The sequence below is a fragment of the Sinocyclocheilus grahami genome, unplaced genomic scaffold, assembly GCF_001515645.1.
Source record: "Sinocyclocheilus grahami isolate Dianchi unplaced genomic scaffold, SAMN03320097.WGS_v1.1 scaffold304.1, whole genome shotgun sequence".
Lineage (NCBI taxonomy): Eukaryota > Metazoa > Chordata > Actinopteri > Cypriniformes > Cyprinidae > Sinocyclocheilus > Sinocyclocheilus grahami.
In genome coordinates, this window is record NW_015505483.1 from 541799 (window position 1) to 564797 (window position 22999).

The following is a 22999-nucleotide window of genomic DNA, read 5'->3' on the forward strand; positions in this document are numbered from 1 at the left end:
AGTTTTGGATTTTGTGTTCCCTTAATAATAAAAACCTTCATTTAAACCTTGTGTTATCTTTGACTAATATTTAAATTTGTTTGATGATATGAAACATTAAAGTGTGACAAACACGCAAAAAATAAGAAATCAGGAAGGGGGCCAACACTTTTTCACACCACTGTATAATACGAAAAGCTACATTACAATTCAGTAGAAATTTATTTTATAGTCATAATATAAAGTCATAATGTATAACTTTTTTAGTTTTCATCTACACGCATTCATAGTTTTTGTAGAGTAAAATTATGTAAAATTATGTAAAAAAGTGAATCTACATTCACATTTGTTGTATTTTAGTCTTATTTGCCATTTATGTGTAGCTGCAATTCTATAAATATTTAACAAATAGAGTAAACAAATAATCAATAAATAATACTGGTTAATACTGTATAACTGATAAACAATATTATAATATAATACATTTCAAAATAACTTTTCTCTTGTAATGTATGTGGTGTGATGGTGTGACATGACTATTCAGATATTGCACTAATATGCTGATTTGGTGCTCATAGCTCATAATGTATATGTTTTATGTATTTATAACATATATATTGTATATGTTTTATGTATTTTTTATTACACTCGCTTTGAGAAATACTGCAAGCTGGGTGATACAAACAGTGAAATGGTTGGAGTTATGATGTCTCTTGAATATCACACTCTTGTTAGCCAATCAGATTTTAGAACTAGAAAGATATATACATATACATACTGTATATATCAATATTTGTAATCTGTAAAAAATTAATTTCAGCATAATATCGTTTTTTGTCTGCTTGTTCTCCTCATATGATGTTGTATAGCCTATGTGGCTAAAGCTTTTTCTCAGGAGAGTGTGATGAAGCATTCTTGGTCTGCTGTGAATTGTGTCAGACTGAGAATAGTGTTGAAGGCTGCAGGTGTGTTTGTGTGTGTGTGTGTGTGTGTGTGTGCTTGTACACCGGGTGTGCGCTTGGTCAGTCTCACCAGGTGATGGGCTGCTGGCAGGTGCCGCCCCCCTCAACACACACCATCTCCCTTACTTCCTGCCAAACACTCGTCTCCTGCCAGTGAACGGAATCTTGGCACATGAGTCCTGCACTGTGCCACAGTCTGCCTACCACCCGCTGGGCCGGTGGGCTCATCTACGAGAGGTTTCCCATTTAATGGATGGTCAATCAAGCGGCCATTGTTCTTAGATCATGTTTATAGCTGATATTAACATCTGTCTCAGATCACAAATAGACGGCACTACTGGTGTAAATGGGGACCAATGTGATGTTTAGGTGGTCTTCATATTGCATTTGTAATGGAAAAACCAGTGTGTTGTGTCCTGGACTCATCATACTGTAAGTAACACAGCATTTGTAGCTCATGTTGGGGGAAAGCCAAAAACTGGTATTTTAGACTGCCAGCCAGGCATGTATGTATGAGCATCGTAGGTATGCCGATCAGTGACATACTAAAAGTGACAAAATCAGAGACCCTTCACTAGAAAGTCTTGTTTTTCATTTTTTGCTCTGATCCAATATTAGCTTTGTTCCAAAACCAAGCAAGCTGCCTACCTAGACATCACTGAAAGGCGCTCTTCCAATTCAAAGGCTCTTCCAAAAGGTAGGAAGCGACCTTATGCTGCCTTCTAAGATACTTCAGTTTGGCCAAATTCTGCAGCAGCTTGACAGCTCTCTTTCATGGAGAATACAATATGTTGTAGTAAGTTTCATCACATTAAATGTTACTCAGTAATAAAGTATTGAGAGTAATAGTTAATTTTTTATCTAATATTTGTGTGTGTATTATATAAAACAACAATCTTGAGCTGTTTTTTTTTAAAGTCTCCTAGCTTGTTTTAGAGTAGTTTTGGCCTGGAAGACCAGGTTTAATCAGATTAAACCATCAAACCAGCAAATCTAGTTCTTTTTAGGGTTAAATTGCATTTCCACCAGTGTTATTATTATCTGTATGCTATTACAGTTTTTTTTTATTAATATTTTGAGCTAGCTTTTTTATATATATTACGTTTATTTTTATATAATTTTGTGTAATAATTTTTATTACTTTTTGTTTCATATTTGTTTTAAAATACTGCTATTTAGGTTTATCTTTATTTTAGTTTCATTTTTAGTTTTTATTGATTACACATTAGTAATTTGAGTGCTTTAACAAAGTTATTGCATTATTTATTGCATCAGTTATTGCATTTAATTCTTTATTTTTTTCAGGTAAGTTTTTTTATAAAGTAATATTTATATTGCATTTTATTTCAGCATAATTAGCACTTTTTTCACTTTTCTTTAATTCATATTTTAATATCTTTTTTTCTTTCTTTCTTTCTTTCTTTCTTACTTTCTTTCTTTCTTTCTTTCTTTCTTTCTTTCTTTCTTTCTTTCGTTCATTCGTTCGTTCGTTCGTTCGTTCGTTCGTTCGTTCGTTCTCTCTATCTATCTATCTATCTCTCTATCTCTCTCTCTATCTCTCTCTCTATCTCTCTCTCTATCTCTCTCTCTCTCTCTCTCTATCTCTATCTATCTCTCTCTCTATCTCTATCTCTCTCTCTCTATCTCTATCTCTATCTCTCTCTCTATCTCTATCTCTCTCTCTATCTCTCTCTCTATCTCTCTCTCTCTCTCTTTCTGGGGGATTTTTGTGGTGCCCAGTTGAAAATGACCATTCATATAAAATGCTTATAAATTACTTGTAATGATATATTATTAACAAATACTGGATTCAATATTTTTTATCAAATAATTTATCAAATTTATCAAATTCAAATAAAATATTTCTGTATGGAATTGATTGTTTGTAGGTCTTGCTGAGCTTATGCACCTTAATTTTTTTTTTAGTGAACATTGCTAAAATTATCCACAAATAAGGTGCATAAGCTCAGATAAATGAAGCCTGTGACCAATCAGTTCCAAAAAGAAATACAAAAGCTGTGCAACTGAAAGACAAAGAAACAAGTTGACAAAAAGATTGAATCCAAGATTTGATGATAATATAGCATAATGAGAGATTTACAAGGAAATTTAAAAAGGCCGTTCATTTTTGACCAGGAACACCAAGCAAGGTAAAGGATTTTCAGCACAGCAGCAGGGTTAATACAAAAGAAATTTAAACACTATGAGTTTGAGTGCTGCCTATGCAGCCAGCAGAGAGTCGTCTAAAGCATATGATGAGAATGGACACTTGATCACCCCATTACAGGCAGTTAGAAAGAGGCATATCCTGTGATTACAGACATTCAGAGCTGTGCAGGCAACATATAACAACATTTGACATCCACTATGCAGCCCTGTACATGCTGCATGTAGATTTAGAGATGCTTTTGTAACTGTGCATTTAGCACGCGATATACTCTCACAAACGTGCAGCAGGGCTCTGGATTGAGCATTTATATAGAACTAACTTTCTCCTTAGGCTTCCCTGATGTTGTGTTCTACACTTTTACACAAATACAAAGCGTCCCCTGGAGAGACGGAATGAAGCGACCTCAAAGAGACCTGTCACCAGCAGCCTGCAGCCTCTATTTTTAGCTCTGAGCCTCTGGTTGTTCCCGAATCATAAATCGTAAATATTCCTGTCGTCGGATCTCTCTGTGCGGCAGGCCGGATGTGTTAAGCCCTCAGGAGGCCCTGCTTCATGTATGCAATGAGTTTTATTAATAACAGTCTAAGCTGAAGTCATTTGTAGATGAGGATGTAATTAGCCTGGGAAAAAATTAGTTTGTTTGTGCAGATGGCTTTGTTTTTTGAAGGCAGCCAAAGATGGTGGACGAAGCGAGACAAATATTGATTATAAATCAGTATCAATGCAGTAGAGTTGTATTGATTGAATTATTTAACCGTTTTGGCCAGTGTTTATGTGTTAGGTGTTTTTATGCTTATTCGAGTATTATTATGTAGGAACCAAGCCTCAGTCCTCTCTCTTGGGAAGCCGGCTGGTTCTGACGGTGGTCTGTGAGAAAGATCTGGTTCAGGGTGGGACAGCAGAGCTTTATCTGCATTGAGACTGACGATGCATATTTGTGGAGCTGATAAGACATCTGTCTTCAAAGCTTCTTGTGTACTGTAAACATGTTGCGATGAGCTTTGCTACGGTACAGTGCCTACAATCCCATCAATAGAAGGGATATTTTTACCACTTTATGAGGATACAGGATTATGCTCGCTTTCACTGTCCGTGAATGTTGGAGATTTTAACGCTACAAAATTGCTCTTTTTGTTTGGTTACTTTATAATTAAATTAAAGTAAAACTTTTTAGTATTCTAGTATGCTTATCAAGAGCTTAGAATGATTTCTGAAGGATCATGTGACACTGAAGGCTGAAGTAATAGCTAATGAAAATGCAGCTTTGCATCACAAAAGTAAATTATATTTCAAAAGGAGATTAAAATAGAAAACGGTTATTTTAAATTGAAATAATATTTCACAATACTGCTGTTTTTCCTGTATTTTTATATAAATGCAGCCTTGATGAGTAAGAGAGACGTCTTAAAAAATAAAAAAAATTTTAATCGTACTGATCCCAAACTTTTCAACGGCCCTGTGTAGGCGTGTATATATCTTTCTAATTAACTATTTTTTATAAATTATACAATTTATAAATTTTATTTTTCAAATATGTAAGTTAGGTAAATTAAATTTGTTTGTATGAATTAAATAGATTTAGTCATATTGTTTGTTTGCATTATATAATCATGTATTAATATTAGTTATTTATAATTATATTTTAAAGGGATACTCCACCCCAAAATGAAAATTTTGTCATTAATCATTTACCCCCATGTCGTTCCAAACCCGTAAAAGCAGAACACAATTTAAGATATTTTGGATGAAAACCGGGAGGCTTGTGACTGTCCCATTGACTGCCAAGTAATTAACACTGTCAAGGTCTAGAAAAGTATGAAAGACATCGTCAGAATAGTCCATCTGCCATCAGTGGTTCAACCGTAACGTTATGAAGCGGCGAGAATACTTTTTGTACGCGAAGAAAACAAAAATAACGACTTCATTCAACAACTCGTCTGCTCTGTCTTTCTGCATCACCGTAGCGCCATTTTGGAGAATAACCACTGAACGCAAGCAGCGTACGCTATTCTGTGTCAGCCGCGCTGCACGGATGCGCTGTTTTTGTTCAAATCAAAGCGTAAATACACGTAGAAAACGTATCCTTGTGTCACGGCTGACACAGAATAGCGAAGCTTTTAGGGGTTTGGAACGACATGGGGGTAAGTGATTAATGACAACATTTTTATTTTGGGGTGGAGTAACCCTTTAAACACTATTTATACTACGGTGCTGTTGAATGCTTGAATCTGATTGGTTGACAAAGGTTCTAAGGCAGGGTTCCTCAAATCTTGCCCTGGAGGTCCAATGCGCTGCAGAGTTTAGCTCCAACCCTGATCAAACTCAGCTACCTGTGATTTTCTAATGATCCTGAAGACATTGATTAGCATGCTCAGGTGTGTTTGATTAGGGTTAGAGCTAAACTCTGCCGGAAAGTGGATCTCGTGGGCCAGATTTGAGGATCCTTGTTCTAAGGTGTGCAGTTATTTTCAGGGAATCGCACGGCTGTTGTTTCAAAGGTCCTTGTAGCACAAAACACCAAAATAACCAAAACCCACAACAACACTGACCAAGCAAATAAATATAGTAAACAATATGATAAAAAAATGACCTCGGGTGTACATAATTTTGCTAATAATTCAACGGCCCATCATCACTTATTCCTTACTTAAACCATTCTTTTAATTCATCCAGAACTCTCTGATCCCTTTTGTTGAGCTCTTGCCGTGTGTGTGAGGGATAATGTCGTTTTCTCAGTTGGGCTCTCGCACAATCTGATACACATCACAACTCTCACAATACATCCCAGTATCTTGCTTATGAATAATTTGTTACTGCTTCATGCAAATTCTGACTAGGTTATGAAGATGATAGATATCTCTACTGAAGTAATGTATGGTTTCAGGGTGAAACTTCTTCCATTTAACCAGCAAGTCCAAACGATCATCTGCCTCTCTTATTCCTGGGAAGTAATTTCCTAGAAGTACTTTTCAGAACTTCACTGGAAACACACACGCACACACACACTGCTCTCTTCTTGGGAGGTTTAGAGGCAGTGCTGATAATGGTAGACTCTTAGTAAAGACTTACGGTTAAAAAAATTGTATTGGGTGTCCCAGGAGCTTTACGAAGATAAGATTCAGCATAACCACCCAGAACTTCACCTGTCACATGGTTTCAGGTGCACATATTTCCAAAAAAGAAAAATGTTTGTCTTCATTTTTCATCAAGATTCTTAGAAATTTATCACTAGACATCAGCTGATATTCTTTTCTCTTAGATTTTTTTTTTTGTTCGAGTGTCCAAAGTGCAAACGATTAAAATGATAAAAACATTATTAATATTTCAACAACAATAGTAATAGTAAAGATGATTAATAATAATAATAATAATAATAATAATATGCTTTAACGCTGCATGTCAATCATTTCTGTAACATCTCACTTAATTGTGAATGGCTGTTATTGAATTATTTTGAAAAAAAAAGAGAAAATATTATTAAAAAGTCATTTTGAATTTAAAAAAGTTGAATTACTACAGCATAACTACACATTAAAATATTAAATTGATTTACCTGGGGTGTCGGGTGCGGTTCCTAAGGACTGTAGGGATTAAATGGAAAAGTGTGAACATCTATAAAGAATATTGTTAAAACCAATTTTCAGTCTCTAAACATTTCAACTCCTCCCATCTAATGTATTGTTGCGTTATGCATTTCTTGTGTTGACATTGTTTGATTTCAGATTAATCCAGCATTTGTCATTTTTTGTACAGCGTCACTTGGAAGTACGTCAGATTGCAGAAGTAAAATGGGCTGTGAATGGTGTTTCATGTTGACTCTAATGTATCTCTGTGTGATGTGGCATGTGCTGCTGTACAGGCAGAGAGAGACCAATAGTGTGTGTGTGTGTGTGTGTAATCGTGGCTCTGATGCCACACAGACAGACGGACTTCTCCTCATCTAGTCCATCAGGCTCTGGTGTCGTCTTTCTGCCATCTGCCACCGCCAGCCAGTCTGTCCGTCTCAGTATCACACACAGACAGACAGATCCTGCATCCATCAATCTTTAGCATTTTATTCAACTTTTCTTCAACACCTTCTAAACTCGCAATCATTTGAATTCAATCTGATGGGCAGTACGTCGGCTGTCTTTGTGATTGAGAACAAAAAAGTTTTCCACATTTTTGATCCCATGAACTTTTGTGTATTAAAATATTATATCATATTTTTATTTGATATAAACATATTATATAGAATGAATATATAATACATATTATATAGATTTTTTCCCCTCATTGAATATCGCTGTTTCCATTGGGAAATATGTTGACTTTAGAATTCTGATTATTATTGGAAATTAATCTTCAAATTGAACTGGAAGGCTTTCAAATTTCAGTAGTCAATATTATTTTTCTTGTTATGTTAAAAAAATGTAATCATTTATGAATTGTTATTATGAAACTCTTTAATTAAAAAAATAAAATCATTATCCTTTGTCTCAAGTCAAGAGATTGAAAAGTTGTACGAATCTTGTTCATACTACAATGAGTTAATGTTTGGTCTCATATCTGCGGTTATGTGAATGTGGATGAGGATGTGATACAGACAGAGACACACAGACATATGTGCCTCAGACGCAGGGGACTTCTGTGCCCATCTCTCTCTGTCTGTTTTTGTGAATGTGTGCTTCCGGTCTACAGGGTACAGTAGACATGTTTTCTTTTTAGTGTAAGGGTTACCGACTGATGTTTGGAGATTTGGGATATGTAATTGTGGATGCTCATCTAATTCTGACTTAATATAAAAAAAAAAAACAGTAGTAATTGAATAACTCTTAAATATAAGTCAAATCTCAGAATGAAAAAAAAAACTTTTTTCATACTGTATATAATGGTGTTGTGATGCCTACATTCAACTTTAAAAAGCATTTCAAAAGACTGATTTGTAGTTTTTATTTTTTATGTTTTTTTTATTTCTAATTGGTTTGTTGTTAATATTGACCATTTATCTGGCTCTTTTTATTATTTTTTTTATTTTCTATTTTCACTTTTTAATTTTAGTTAAAGTTTTATTTATTATTATTATTATTATTATTATTATTTAAATATGCCTATATAGTTTTTATTTCATTTTATTTATTAGTTTTACTTTTACTTTGTCATTTTAGTGCTTTAATCAAGTAAAAAAAAATGCTATTGTCAAAAACCATGCTATTGTCAATGTACAAATGTACAAATACTAATATACAATACATAAATGATAACATACCCTTACACATACCTAAAGATCAAAGAAAGTAAAAAATGTCAGGTTACACTTTATTTTAAGGTGTCCTTGTTACAGTGTAATTATACACTTAAGAACTGAGTAATATTAATTAACTACATGTACTTGGTTAGGTTTAGGATTAGGGTTACTTGCATGCAATTATGCATAATTTATTGTTATTATAATAGTAAGTACATGTAACGTGTAACAAGGACACCTTAAAATAAAGTGTTACCAAATGTCATATTAATATTAACACAAAGCATGCCAGATTTACTTTAATTTCAGATTTGAACCCTTTTGTAGACTTCATGCGCAACTGATGTGAAGTGACTTGTAACTAGTTGGCTTAAATGTGCACTAGGTGATTGTCTAGAGAATTTTTTTTTGTTATGCTGGTTGAAAGTCTCTTCACATCCCGATAGCAATCAAGTTAAGTGATCTAAATGTATTTATCTGTATTTATATATTCTGTGGAAGGCGTAGGACCAAGAAATGTTCGTCCAATCAAAACGCTCGGTCCAAGCGTTTTAATTGGCTTTCCTACCTGCATGTCAATGCATGTATTAGCATACCTCTGTGCACCCGGTTCGCACAGACAGGATACGTCATCAGTACACTACACAGTGTTCATTGCTCCCTACTCCCTGAGCAGGGGAAATCTGTTGAAGTTTACTTCACTTTGGAACATGGGCTGGAATTAGGAACCGCTGATGTAGCCTATTGTAGTAATGTTGTCTCTGGTATTCTGGACTGTGAGCGTATATGCATTCAGGGGGCGTGGCTTTGGACTGATAGGCTTTCAGTGCTATCAGGCTAAAGTTAGCATTTTCCAAGATCTCCTACTGCACCTTTAATCAAGCATTGACTAGTGGCAGAAGTAATCCTGACTGCATGGCTCATGGATACCTGCTGCACTAACTGCAGTGCTGTGTTTTTGCAGCACTCCCCTGTTTTTGGGTGCAGTTAGAGATGCATTGTGGGTCTGATTAAAATGCCATGATGGTACAGGCTCTGCTCCTGTCTGGTCCAGAGAGGCTTCCAAAAATAGAGCGCATGCAGCGAGACGAGCCCAGGAACGTGAGGCGGAAGCACAAACAGCTTCCATGCTTTGTTTAATCTATCTTCCCTTTAATGCCCCTCTTTCTGCCTCCTCCCCTCTATATCCCTCTCCGGAGGAGAAAGCAGCCACAACGTGGAAAGCTTCCTTGTTTAGAGGGGACACCGTTGGAGGGCTCCCCCATCAATATTTTATCTTTGCCGTGCGGCAGCATGTATTAATGATGACTCGGTCTGAATGGCTGAAAATAGTATCATGGAAACACTAAAGCTTAAAAGCTCGAGGCCTGTGTGCTAGGCACACTCAAATACATCCTGATCGGCTCAGGGCACATTGTAATGTGTGCCAATGTGGGGCATTTTATTTTATTATATATACATTTTTGTTTTATAGTTTATTTCATTTTTTATTGAATTTTATTTTATTTTTAATGGCGAAGTCTATAATTAGTAATCGTTGATCATCAAACCACAGTAATAGACATACCCACAAAAAAAAGAAGATTATTTTATGTACAAAAATTATTTTATTTTATTTTCTAAATGTAAAATTAGCAACCACAGTAATAGACATACCCACAATTAGGGCTGCCCTCGACTAAGGATTTTTCTGGTTGACTGGTAGTCGTTCATTTTAAGCATTAGTTGACTAATCGCACATTTATTAATAAACCATTTAAATCCTTATAATGAGTCTTTAATTGCCTACATAGCCTATTAAGAGCAAGCACACACAAAGCTTGCCACAGCGCACTGGCAGAAGTAATAATTATGAATGAATCAGGGGAAAACAGTAAGGAGACTGCATTAACATTTTAATAATTTGATAAACTCGTGCTTTCTTTGTTTTCGATTTAAGAGATGAAGTTGGCGACACTGACTCGTCATCTCTGCAGTAGTGGACGTGCATGTTTGCATGTTTCATACGGATTATTACTCTTATCTGTATGACCAAAAATGACAGAGTATTTTAGGAGTAGGTGAGTGCACCGGCACCTCCATCTGTCCTGCATTGAGCGCTAATATTCAGCTTACACACTCCACACAGACACTTGAACAGCGCACATTTCTCTAGGTTAACATTAGATTGAGCGGCCATGTAAAGTTGCTAATACTTACATATTTTAGATGATAAGTAGTGTTCCGATTGATCGGTTACCGATCACTATCAGCCGATAATCACGTTGGGATTTTTGATCGGCGGTCTCTAAAAAGGCCGGTCTCAAAAAAACGATCTCAAGCTGCCGCTGCCGTGAGAGGTTTGGCACGACATGCAGCGGCACCGTCTCAGTCTCTTTCTGGCGCGGGTAAAATAATTATAATGCTGAAGGTGAGGTACTCACTTCATATTTCTTCATTAAATAACTCACCTTCATATTTCTTCATTAAATAAATTTCTTCATTAAATAATTTATAAAGCAATTTGATACAGCGAACAAACGCACTTTATTGTACATTGTTTTCGTTCAAATCAAAGAAAATGTATCCGCGTAGCGCAGCTGACACAGAATAGCATACGCTGTTTACAATCAGTGGATATTCTCCAAAATGGCACCAGGGTGACACGGAGGAGACGAATTGTTGAATAAAGTCGTTATTTTTGTTTTCTTTGCGTACAAAAAGTATTCTCGTAGCTTCGTAAAATTTCTATTGAACCCCTGATGTCACATGGATTATTTTACCGGTCTCCTTGCTACGTTTCTGGACCTTGATCGTGGTAATTACATTGCTGTCTATGGGAGGGTCAGAGAGCTGTCAGAATGCATCAAAAATATCTTAATTTGTGTTCTGAAGACGAACGGAGGTCTTATGGGTTTAGAACGACATGAGGGTGAGTATTTTCATTTTTAGGTGAACTATCTCTTTAACGATCTTTCCATCACAGACTGCGTGACTTCGCCTGTGGAATTTTTTTTGCAATTGTATTACAATATATGGCTACTATTGTCATTGTTGTTGTTGTTGTTATTATTATTAGAGCCCCGACCGATATGGTTTTTTTGGGGCCGATACCGATATTAGGGCGTAAAAAAGGGCTATCGAGATATCGGCCGATATTCTTTAGGGCCTTTCGCACCGCTTTAGTTCCAGAACTAAATGTACAGTACTAAAGTACTGGGACGATTTTGCGCGACCAATTTCCCAGTACCATTTAAAGGGTTGCATTCGCACGGACAGTGTACATAAGACGGTCGACACACAGTGACATCATTTGTGTGCGGCGTTCAACAATGGAAACAAAGAACAACGTTAACAACAGGAGGATGGAGGACGCTGTGATCGGAGCGGTGTTTTTGTTGTCTCGCGGGTTTCACAATAATAGACATGGAATGTTGACGTATACGTAAAGCGATTGAAAGAACGGAAAGGAGGAATAAGAATCTCCAACGACAACTGCCAGTGCTACATTTGATACAAGTGCATGCACTTCAGCGTCCGTCCATCTATCGCTGTTCTCCATACTTGTGAAATAAGTTGACATAATGTTTACAGTATGTTTACACAGCGTTTTAAATCATGGCGGGTGAGGGCGTTTTCGTACGCGTTTGGCCAATCAGTGTCTACTTACGTCAAAGGTAGTACCAGTTGTGCTGGTTAGACCCTGCCCCGGAGTAGGAGCTAATTTGGTTCTCGAAAAAGGCAGTCCGGTACTAAAAAAGCACCCAGTTCCGGCGGTGCGAAAAACGGCAAAAAGTGGGTAGTTCCGCAATTAGTTCTGGTACTATGAAAAGGTTCCCGCAGTGCGAAAGGCCCTTTTGTGTATATTATAGTACAGTACCAGTCAAAAGTTTGGACACTTTCCCATTCGTTTCCAAACATTTGACTGGTACTATATATAGAATACAGTATATACATAAACAGAATATATATACATTAACACATTTTTTGCAATGATCACTCAAATGTGGTGATCAAACACTTATAATGACGTGAAAAAGATATGTACTAGAGGCAGGCATTTAACAATTTAACAATAAAATGTATTCTCCAAAATGAGTCTGACATCAGTGCACTGAACAATAAAGTTTAGGTTTATTCAACTTTAATTAAATTAAATTCCATTAAACTTTATTCCGTTGAAGTTTATTTCACTTTGGAACATTCATTCATGTATTTGCGCTACTGTCTTCACAGTACTATTAGGACTATTAGGGGGCAGCCCTACCCACAATTGAATTGAATTTTATTTATTTAATTTTATTTTTTATTTTGGCATGTATTAATGATGACTTGAGTCTGAATGGCTAAAAATAGCATCATGGAAACTCAAAAGTTTTGTTTAAAGCTGGAGTTCTGTGTGTTAGGCACGCTCATAAAGATCCTGATGGGCTCAGGGTGCATTATAACACGCAAGCCGATGTGGGGCGGTTTGTTACGGCCTACCTGCTGCAGGTTCCTTGCTCTCGGGTCTCAGCGGGGTTCAGCGGCGGAGCGTGCTGGGTTACAGATGCAGCTAATCATGGCTGAGCGAGGCCACTGCTGTGGGCTGCCTTGTTTATCTGCCTCCTGCTCCTCCCGCCTGAACTCGTACACCCTGTATCGCTCTGATCAGCGGGAGGAGAGAACAAAACACATGCGCCGTGTCCTCAACCTGAAAAATGCAGCCAGTAAACAGTGGTAGGGAAGCATCAAGACATGTTCGAGTTCAGTGGTCGTGTAACATCTTGCCAGTATTTGAAGATGGCATATGTATTCATAACTTAATGTGAAATCCCATAATCCTGTGCATAGGGTTGCAACAGTAATTCAAAGGTAAATAACTGATAATAAAAATAAATGGCACCAAATTTCATTATCAGTCAGACAGGTCTTGTTTTTATAATTCAGTGATTTAAAATGTAACATTATTATAAAAACTATCCACAGTTGTAAAGCTGTCAGATAATTGTTAACCCTTTTTATACACTATTTATATCATAACCTTATATACAGACACATAAATACACATACATATACTGTATGCATTTTTTTAATTTTGTATTTAATTAAAAAATATTGGTGATTTTTATATTGATTTTTTAAATATATTTATAAATATTAAAAAAAATATTTATCAATATTTTATATTGGTGATTTGTTTATATTTATCATTATGCCAAAAATAAAATAATATAAAAAAGGCATAATATAAAATTGTTGTTTTATATTTAAAACGTTTATAATATATGTTTTTACATATTTTTGTATGTTTTTAGTTTGGATCTTATCTATGCACAATCAGCTTGTAACACCAAAGAGAAAGGAAAACTTGAAATCGCATCATATGACCCCTTTAACTGTTTTATGTTTTAGCTGTGTTTTTTATCTGCATTTTGAAATTGAAATTGAAATAATTAATAAAATTTTTATTGCACATTTTTTTGTGCAATAAAACATATTTTTGCATGATTTTTTTATCTGTTTAATTAAAAAAATAATTAGGAAATCATTCTTGAACATATTGATCAAAATAATCTTCAATTGCAGCCTCATTTTCAGAGATAGCCTGAGTTTGTTGGGTTTCTCAGTCTGGGCTGCACTATTCGGTGCATGTTCCTCAGGAACGGCTCTTATCAGCAGATGATTGATACTCTCTGTTCTGATCTGAGTTCACAGGGATAAGTATAGCTCTTATCTTGAGCCCCTGTGTGTATTACATGAATGGATGAGGTCGCTCGGGTCCTGTCACTCAATCAGATCCACAGATATGATTAAGTCGAGATGTATGAAGGCAGATCGGTTGATAGTAGTTGAGGCTGGGAGTGTGGAGGTTTGGCTCTCGTCTCTATTTTGGTAGTCCTTTGACTATACAGGCTTTTGATTATAGTCATAAAGTGTGGTCCATTTTACAGCTTATTCTGGACAAGAAAACCCATTTTAGGTGGGATGAGTCTGTCTGGATGACATGCAAAGTGGTCAACTATGGTTTGTTTTGTTATTGTATGTATCCATCAATCCATGTAAAAGCCTTTTGTTTTGTTTTTTGTTTTGTTTTGTTTTGTTTTGTTTTGTTTTGTTTTGTTTTGTTTTGTTTTGTTTTGTTTTGCTTTGCTTTGCTTTGAAGTCTGAAATCAGTAATCATCAAACAGTAATAGATATACCCACAAACATTTTATTTTCTTAAGCTTTTATTCCATTTTAGTTTTAAAAGCTTTTATTTTATTATTTTATTTTAAATATTATTTATTATTATGTATTATCAGTTGTTGCTCTTCAAACATTCACAAAAAAGTTATTAACTATTTTTTACTGTAATTAATTATTTTACTGTAGTTAGTTTAAGGTTTTATTATGAAATATATTGAAATGTTCTAAAAAATATATATCAATTTTTTTGTAGTTTTAGTATATAAGTTGGACAAATTAAGGGTTTCCAACAGTCGCAACTTTATTTTATTATTTTAGTTGAAGGTTTTATTATTTTGAAATATATTTAAATATATTTGAAATATATATTTAAATATCACATTTTTTTTCTTTGTAGTTTTATGTAAGTTGGCCATATTAAGGGGTTTGGAGGCTGCTGTAAAAGCATAATTCTGTTGGAAACACTGTTAACCAGTATCTCAAATTTTGGGAAGAAACTGAGCAAATGTGTGTGTTGTTGTCTCCAGACCAGAACAAAGTATTGCTGAGTGTCTGTTTTGTTCTGTAAAGTTCACTTTTTCTATCACACGGGCAGTGCACTGAGCTCTGCACAGAATTGCCCTCGACCTCCATACAGCAGAGATGATTCGTCATCATCTGATTTTCAGTTGTGTGACAATGTTTTCCTGCCTTTCTGCAGTTCAGAGCAGGTTTGAGGACAGATTGGGCACCTACTGAAGTGATGTTAGGGTAGAAAAACTGAATATGTAACAACAACACAATACGAACGTCTCTCAGATTTTTTGAGGCGGTTGTTCATCTTCTCTGCAGTGTTCTGAGGCGTAAAGCCCTCCGGTCTCACTTTGAGAGGAACTGACGCCGCTGTTGATCCGTGGAAACGACCCTGAGCCCTGTCACCGCCTGCCGCCGCTGGCAAAACTGTGACTGGAATGTCTAATGAATAAAACACTGTGAAGTCTTTGAATTCCTTCTTCTCGACTCCTCGTCTCTCTCTCTCTCAGCCTGTGATTCACTGACAGTCTTTAGCGAGTAGGTGCGAGACACATCGGGGTCAGTATGTCAAGAAGCTCACTCGTGTGAAGTGCATCTGAAGCTCATTACTGTTAGATTAATCGCTGCTCCCGGTGCTGCCATACACAAACGCATTACAGCTGAGGAGAATGCGCCTGAATGTCACAAAGTTATTTTTCACGTTTCACGTTAAAAGATTTATTCATTTTTAAAATGTCATTAATATGTATATGAATACATTTATATTTATAAAAAAAAAATTATATACACTATACACCAAATTACTTTTTTCTATTTTAATATTTATTTATTATCTTTTATTTATTCCTGTGATGGCAGCATTTATTTGCAATAGAAAGCTTTTTTAACATTATACTGTCACTTCTGATCAATTGAATGTGTCCTTGCTTAATAAAAGTTTTTTTTTTTAAACCAAAAAAATCTTATCAACCCAAACTTTTGAACATTAGTATAAATAAAATGAAGCCTATTTTTGTACCACTAATATTTTCTTGCATTTCAGACATTTTCTCCCTAAATTCTCATTACTATATTATTATTTTAATAATATAAATAATAAATAAATAAGCAATAAATAAATTACTGTAATTAATAAAAGTGTATATATTTTTTCTTATCATAAATTAACTAAATATAAGTTTGTTTGTTTATATATATATATATATATATATATACATACATACATACATGAAAAAAAAGGCTAGCCATTGGTTAATATAATATTAATAGATATAAAAAAAGCCAAATCTTGTCCGATTCTTGTCAATATATCAAGAAATCCCACAAAAACTATTGCTTTAATGGATAAATACTTAAAATAAATGCATAATAATATAATATACGTTTTTTATAATGAGTTTTTCCCCACATTACCGTAATAAAAAGTGCTTAATTGCTTAATTGTCTTAGTCACAATATGAAATAATATGGATTTGTTTATAACCGGTTTAGTGAGATTCCCCCTGTGCACATTTTCTTCCTTTGTTCTGGTGGATTATTATGAAATGAGATGTGCGGGTTTTATGGTTCCTGTGCTCCTGTGTGTGTGTGTGTGTGTGTGTTTGTGAATGCTAATGCTCTCATGTATCCTGCAGTGAGCGTCTCTCTCTCTCTTCCTCTTTTAGAGATCTAGGCTATTTATAGCTGCTTCTCCCAGAGTTATCATGCCTACTGATGTTGTTTTGCCTTTCCACATAATTACAAATCCTGCTTTAGGAAATCTGTTGCGTGTTCATTTCATGTGCGCTGTGGACCTTTCTCAGGGTAGACGCTGGATTTAAACCGATGCAAATAAAAGGTAGGCTTTGTGAGGTAGACGTACATTTTGCATTCAGTAAGTTCAGTATAGAATATTGAAAATACGGCAAAAAATTCCTGAGTGAAACTTCAGAGAAAAAGCATCTGGGACCTGATATGAAAGCTGTGTAGGTGAAAAGTTATTATGTTTTTGATGCAAAATTACAAAGAGAATCTGTTTTGTGGTGCATTAATGCTTAATGAGACTAGGAGCATGTATAACAGTAAACAGAGATAGTTTTGTTACCTTAAAGATAGTGAGTTTATGTCAATCCCTGAGTCATTTGCTTCAAAATATGGTATCTTCCCTGGCAACGGTCCATATGTTGCATATGTAATTTGTGTGCAGAGCTGTAATACAATATCCTGATGACTTATGCTTCCCTGATCCTCAGCATTTCTCAGTTGGAATGGTTTCTCTCTGTCTCCCACAGATGGACTTCCCAGTAAAGAACAGCCACTGAAACTTCTGAAGCCATCTGGAGTCAATCACATTCCTCCTGGTAGGACCGAGTCTTCTCTGTGTTTGTGTGTGTGTACTGGTATATATGGTTTATGAGGAAACAAATGTGAATAATGACATGGGTACTACAACGTACAAATGGTTTATGAGGACACTTCCTTTGTCCCCGTAAAACAAAAGGCTTAAAAAACATACAAAACGGTGTTTTATGAAATTAGAAAATTGGCAGTAGTTTTCTGTAAGGGGTAGGTTTAGGTGTAGGGTTGGTGTTGGTGTTGGGTGATAGAAAATGCAGTTTGTATAGTATAAAAACCATTACGCCTATGGAGAAGTCCCTACAAGAATAGCTAACCAGATTTTGTGTGTGTGTGTGTGTGCGTGTGTGCGTGTGTGCGTGTGTGCGTGTGTGCGTGTGTGCGTGCGTGCGTGCGTGCGTGTGTGTAGTCCAGTCAGCTGTGGGCATCCCTGTTGGCATAGCCAAGGGTCATAGGTCATCAAACAGGGTTGCTGAATAAGAGCATCTGATTGGTGTTTTTTACGGGTCTTTGAAAGAGATAATTCACCCAAAAATGTGAATTCTGTCATGATTTGTGTTCCAAACCCTGAAGACTTTGGTTAATCTTTAAATTTTTTCATGTTACTTCCATTGAAAGTTCAGGTAACCAAAAATTTGAAGCATAAAATAAATCCATATAAACAATGTTGTTTAATCCAAATCTTGTGAAGTGGTGCAATTGTTTTATATGATGAACAGTTTTAAATCAAAGTCTTCTGGATTTGAAACGATGTGAGGATGAGAAAATGATGACAGTTTTCATTTTTGGGTCTCTTTAACAGCTTTGCATTCAGTGGAACAATTTACCATCGGAAGTTTGTCTAGGGTTTATCTTTCTCTAGAAATGTGTGGCAACATGTGGTGTATTTTTTTTAAGTCATCAAAATGAAAATATGAGGAACAAAATCACTGTTTTTGCGTCTGGAGCAGTTTCACAGAGATATGGAGACTGACTCATCTCATATATGATGTTGCGCTTGAAACAATAACCTGAGAAGTTTATCAGACATAAGCAGTGGAAAATTGGCAGTAGTTTTCTGTAAGGGGTAGGTTTAGGTGTAGGGTTGGTGTTGGGTGATAGAAAATACAGTTTGTATAGTATAAAAACCATTACGCCTATGGAGAAGTCCCTACAAGAATAGCTAACCAGATTTTGTGTGTGTGCGTGTGTGCGTGCGTGCGTGCGTGCGTGTGTGTAGTCCAGTCAGCTGTGGGCATCCCTGTTGGCATAGCCAAGGGTCATAGGTCATCAAACAGGGTTGCTGAATAAGAGCATCTGATTGGTGTTTTTTACGGGTCTTTGAAAGAGATAATTCACCCAAAAATGTGAATTCTGTCATGATTTGTGTTCCAAACCCTGAAGACTTTGGTTAATCTTTAAATTTTTTCATGTTACTTCCATTGAAAGTTCAGGTAACCAAAAATTTGAAGCATAAAATAAATCCATATAAACAATGTTGTTTAATCCAAATCTTGTGAAGTGGTGCAATTGTTTTATATGATGAACAGTTTTAAATCAAAGTCTTCTGGATTTGAAACGATGTGAGGATGAGAAAATGATGACAGTTTTCATTTTTGGGTCTCTTTAACAGCTTTGCATTCAGTGGAACAATTTACCATCGGAAGTTTGTCTAGGGTTTATCTTTCTCTAGAAATGTGTGGCAACATGTGGTGTATTTTTTTTAAGTCATCAAAATGAAAATATGAGGAACAAAATCACTGTTTTTGCGTCTGGAGCAGTTTCACAGAGATATGGAGACTGACTCATCTCATATATGATGTTGCGCTTGAAACAATAACCTGAGAAGTTTATCAGACATAAGCAGTGGAAAAACAGCTGAAAACATGATCCCGATGTCACAGAGACTTAATTTTTATCTATCTATCTGTCTGTCTGTCTGTCTGTCTGTCTGTCTGTCTGTCTGTCTGTCTGTCTCTCTCTCTCTCTCTCTCTCTCTCTCTCTCTCTGTCTGTCTGTCTGTCAATTTTTTTTCAATTTCAATTTAAGAGTGCTTTATTGGCATGACAAAAATTATACATTTGTATTGCCAAAGCAATTGCAGCTGGACTGCTTACAATAGTACACATGTATTAACAGAAAGAAAAATAATAATATAATAATAATATATAAAAAGTATTAAACATGTAGTGCAAAATTAATTACTAATGTATGTAAGTATATAAACTAGAAATAAAAATAAAATAAGGGATTAGACATATTTACAGACGCAAAATATACATCTAAGTAATATAATAGAGACAATAAAACTGGACAGAATTTATATTAATATTGGTAACACTTTACAATAAGGTTCATTAGTTAACTACTTTAGTTAATGAACTAAGAATGAACTATAGTTCTTCAGCATTTACTAATCTTAGTTCATCAACATTTCAACATTTACTAATGCATTATTAAAATCAACAGTTGTGCTTGTTAATGCACTCTGAATTAACATGAACTATAACTGTATTACTGTATTCTCATTAACTAACATTAAGAAAGATTAATCAATACTGTAATAAATGTATTGTTCATTGTTCGTTCATGATAGTTAATACATTAACTAGCATTAAATAATGGAACCTTATTGAAAAGTGTTACCTTAATTTTACATTTACATTACATTTAGTCATTTAGCAGACATAGATTGATATTAAATATCAATATATTATTTTTTATTCACTTCTATGTAACAGAATCAGATATAAGTTTTTTTTTTTGACTAATTAACCAAATAATGTATAGTCCTACAAAGCTATTATTATCAGAGCATATGAGCAGAGCATTGCATAGCAGAGCATAGCGTCACTGAAGGTAGCATTATTTTAGCAGCGTTGCCCAGTACAGCTGAACTAGCCTACACCATGTTACAGCACAGTAGCGCTACTGCAAACCGGAACAAGTAGGCCTATACTGCATAGAAATTTCCTGTCAGCGTGTTATTTGAGCGGACTTTGCTTTTCCGATGAGCATGAGCGGTACACGAGCGGAACGCACATTCATAGATCGGAATATTGAGCGGAGTGTCAAACCGCGCAGTGACGAGGAAACATGAAACATGTACGCTGAACACTGCCGGGCAGGGCGCGATGCGGCGCGCCATATATATTATTATTATTATACGTAGCCTATATTTTCTGTGCATCCCAAGCGGCAACCTCCCGCAGCGTTCTTAGAATTGACAGACAGTTGACCCTGAAAGGTCAGCTAAATATCTACAGCGGATCTAAATATTTATAATTAATTATAACTAGTTATGATTAATGATTCATATTTCCCCATGAACTGATTCGCTACAACGTTCATATTCGCGCAATTTTTTGCGCAGCTCATCAGTGAACAACGGCTCTGTGTAGTTAATGCTGCTCAATGTGAAAGCACGCATGTGATGGAGATTTACCGCTGATTACAGAACCGGCTTTCTGACAAGATGCGCATTAAATATCGCATGCGTTTTATCGTGCAGCCCTAGTTTACAGCCTGGTTCAAAAAATGATTTTGGTCTATATAGCTAATTTTTCCCTTCATGACAACTGTGAGGGGGGTGAATTTTTTTATAACTCATTCATTCAAATTATATTAAGCCTTAAAGTTCTGCATAATTAAGGGCCTGGCCACTTGAGTGACCGGTGGATTGCCGCTGCTGACACTGCCGTCGAGCTAGGTGGGCGTGGCTTCAGCAACCAGCTCCCGCCTTTTTGCCCATTTTCGATTATCCGGGAGTGACGCGCGGTGATGCGCTGCCAAGATGGCGACGGCCTGCTCCGCCAACTTTGAGCTTCAAAAACGCTCTTCAGAAAACCACGGGTGACGTCACGGACACTACGTCCATGTTTTTATACAGTCTATGGTGCATCCATACTTACATCCCCTCCTTGTTTACAAATCCGAAGTAAGTCCATACATCCAATTTAAACGTGGATGGGGCTTTCCTGATAACTTTCCACAATGGAACTTTCCTCTTTATTTTACTAACTTACTGCATGCTGAAGGTGACCCAGCTGACCTCACCAGAAAAAAATTCAACACCACCATCTAGTGGATTGTAAAGAAATAGATTTTATTATTCTACCAAATAGTGTAATAAAAGATCGATACTTGGCGTCCGTGTATCGATACAGTATTGCCGCAGAAAATATCGCGATACTATGCTTTATCGTTTTTTTCCCCCCACCCCTATATGATATATATTTTTATTTCTATTTATTTTAAATGTAGATATCAATATTTAAAATTGTATTCTACAAAAATCATATACAGTATATATATATATATATATATATATATATATAATCATATACAGTATATATATATATATATATATATATATATATATATATATATATATATATATATATATATTAGTGCTGTCAAACAATTAATCGTGATTAATCGCATCCAAAATAAAAAAAAAATAGTTTACATAATATATGTGTGTACTGTGTATATTTATTATGTATATGTATATAAATACATACACATGCATGTGCATTGCATTGCATTGGAAAACCAATCAGGACTTAAAAAGTTCTCCTTTTGTGTTCCAAAAAACATACAAATTTCTCTTTTTTTTTTGTATTAGAAACTCATGAGTTTTTAAGAAATGCCAAAATGTTCATATTTGGATGAACTATCTCTTTAAATTTTCAGAGGGAAGTGCATCAGGAAAATCGCCCTGTTTACATGTCGAATTTCTTAAATGTCTGAGTGTCCTGAGCGCTGATGTCATGTGCTATACTCAGTCTATCTTATGTCTTATTTATGCTGTAGACGGCCTTTGCGCGGCCCTTGTGTGTGAGTTCATTCAAGCATGTTTGTCTGCGTCTGTGTGTCGAGTCATCAGTGTGTTATTCTTGCAGTCTGTTGTGGGTTGATGTGTGTTTGTGTGTGTGTTAAAGCCTCCTAGACAGCACACATGACACACAAACACACATTCTGGTCAAGTAATGCTATGACCTTTTCTTGCATTCGCACATAATTCGCTCGATCGTACACACTCTTCCTCAGAGGAGGGTTGTGAAAGCGCACTGGCTCTCACAAACGTGCCGGGCAGATCTCCTGCTACGAGGGCGGAAAATGAATTGAAAATGAAGATGAGCTGCTGGCGACTTGTTAAACGCCCACACCTCTGAGCTCCAAACTGGCCTTCTCCAAAAATGATGCAGATGCATCTGCTCTTTATAGCGATTTTGTTCGATGCATTTATGGAGAGTCTTTTTGCAGCTTTATTGCTTAGACCCAGTGGAATGGAGTCAAATGCAAACCTATGTCTCTCACTTGTGAACGCGGTTTTTAAAAATGTGGGTTATTATACGTTTGTGTTTAGCTACCAATGGAAAAGGTTTAACTCATTGTACCCTGTTCAAATTAGAGATGGTTGGTCCTAAAGAGGATTGATTATCATACAAATATTAATGTTAGTATTTATTAATTTAATTAATATAAATACAATGTGTAATTGTATATGTAATAATTACAATTTAATTTAAAATAATATTAGTAAGGGTTTTTTAAGCTACTGATTTTGTTTAATGTGAAATTTTGTCTCAAGCTACAACATGGTTGCTTATACGTTGGCGGTCGTGGATTGTCAACAGAGTTTTAATAGTTTTATTTATATATATATATATATATATATATATA

The 22999-nt window shown here is 35.6% G+C and overlaps 1 protein-coding gene across 1 annotated transcript in view; it reads left to right on the top strand.

Moving 5' to 3' along the window:
• The window catches only part of LOC107601379 (histone deacetylase 4-like), a 200749-nt gene that overhangs the window by 17055 nt on the left and 160695 nt on the right, over positions 1 to 22999 (top strand). The window contains exon 2 of the mRNA XM_016293542.1: positions 17269 to 17337. Within this exon, the coding sequence (XP_016149028.1) occupies positions 17269 to 17337 (69 nt within the window). The remainder of the gene's footprint in view (positions 1 to 17268; positions 17338 to 22999) is intronic.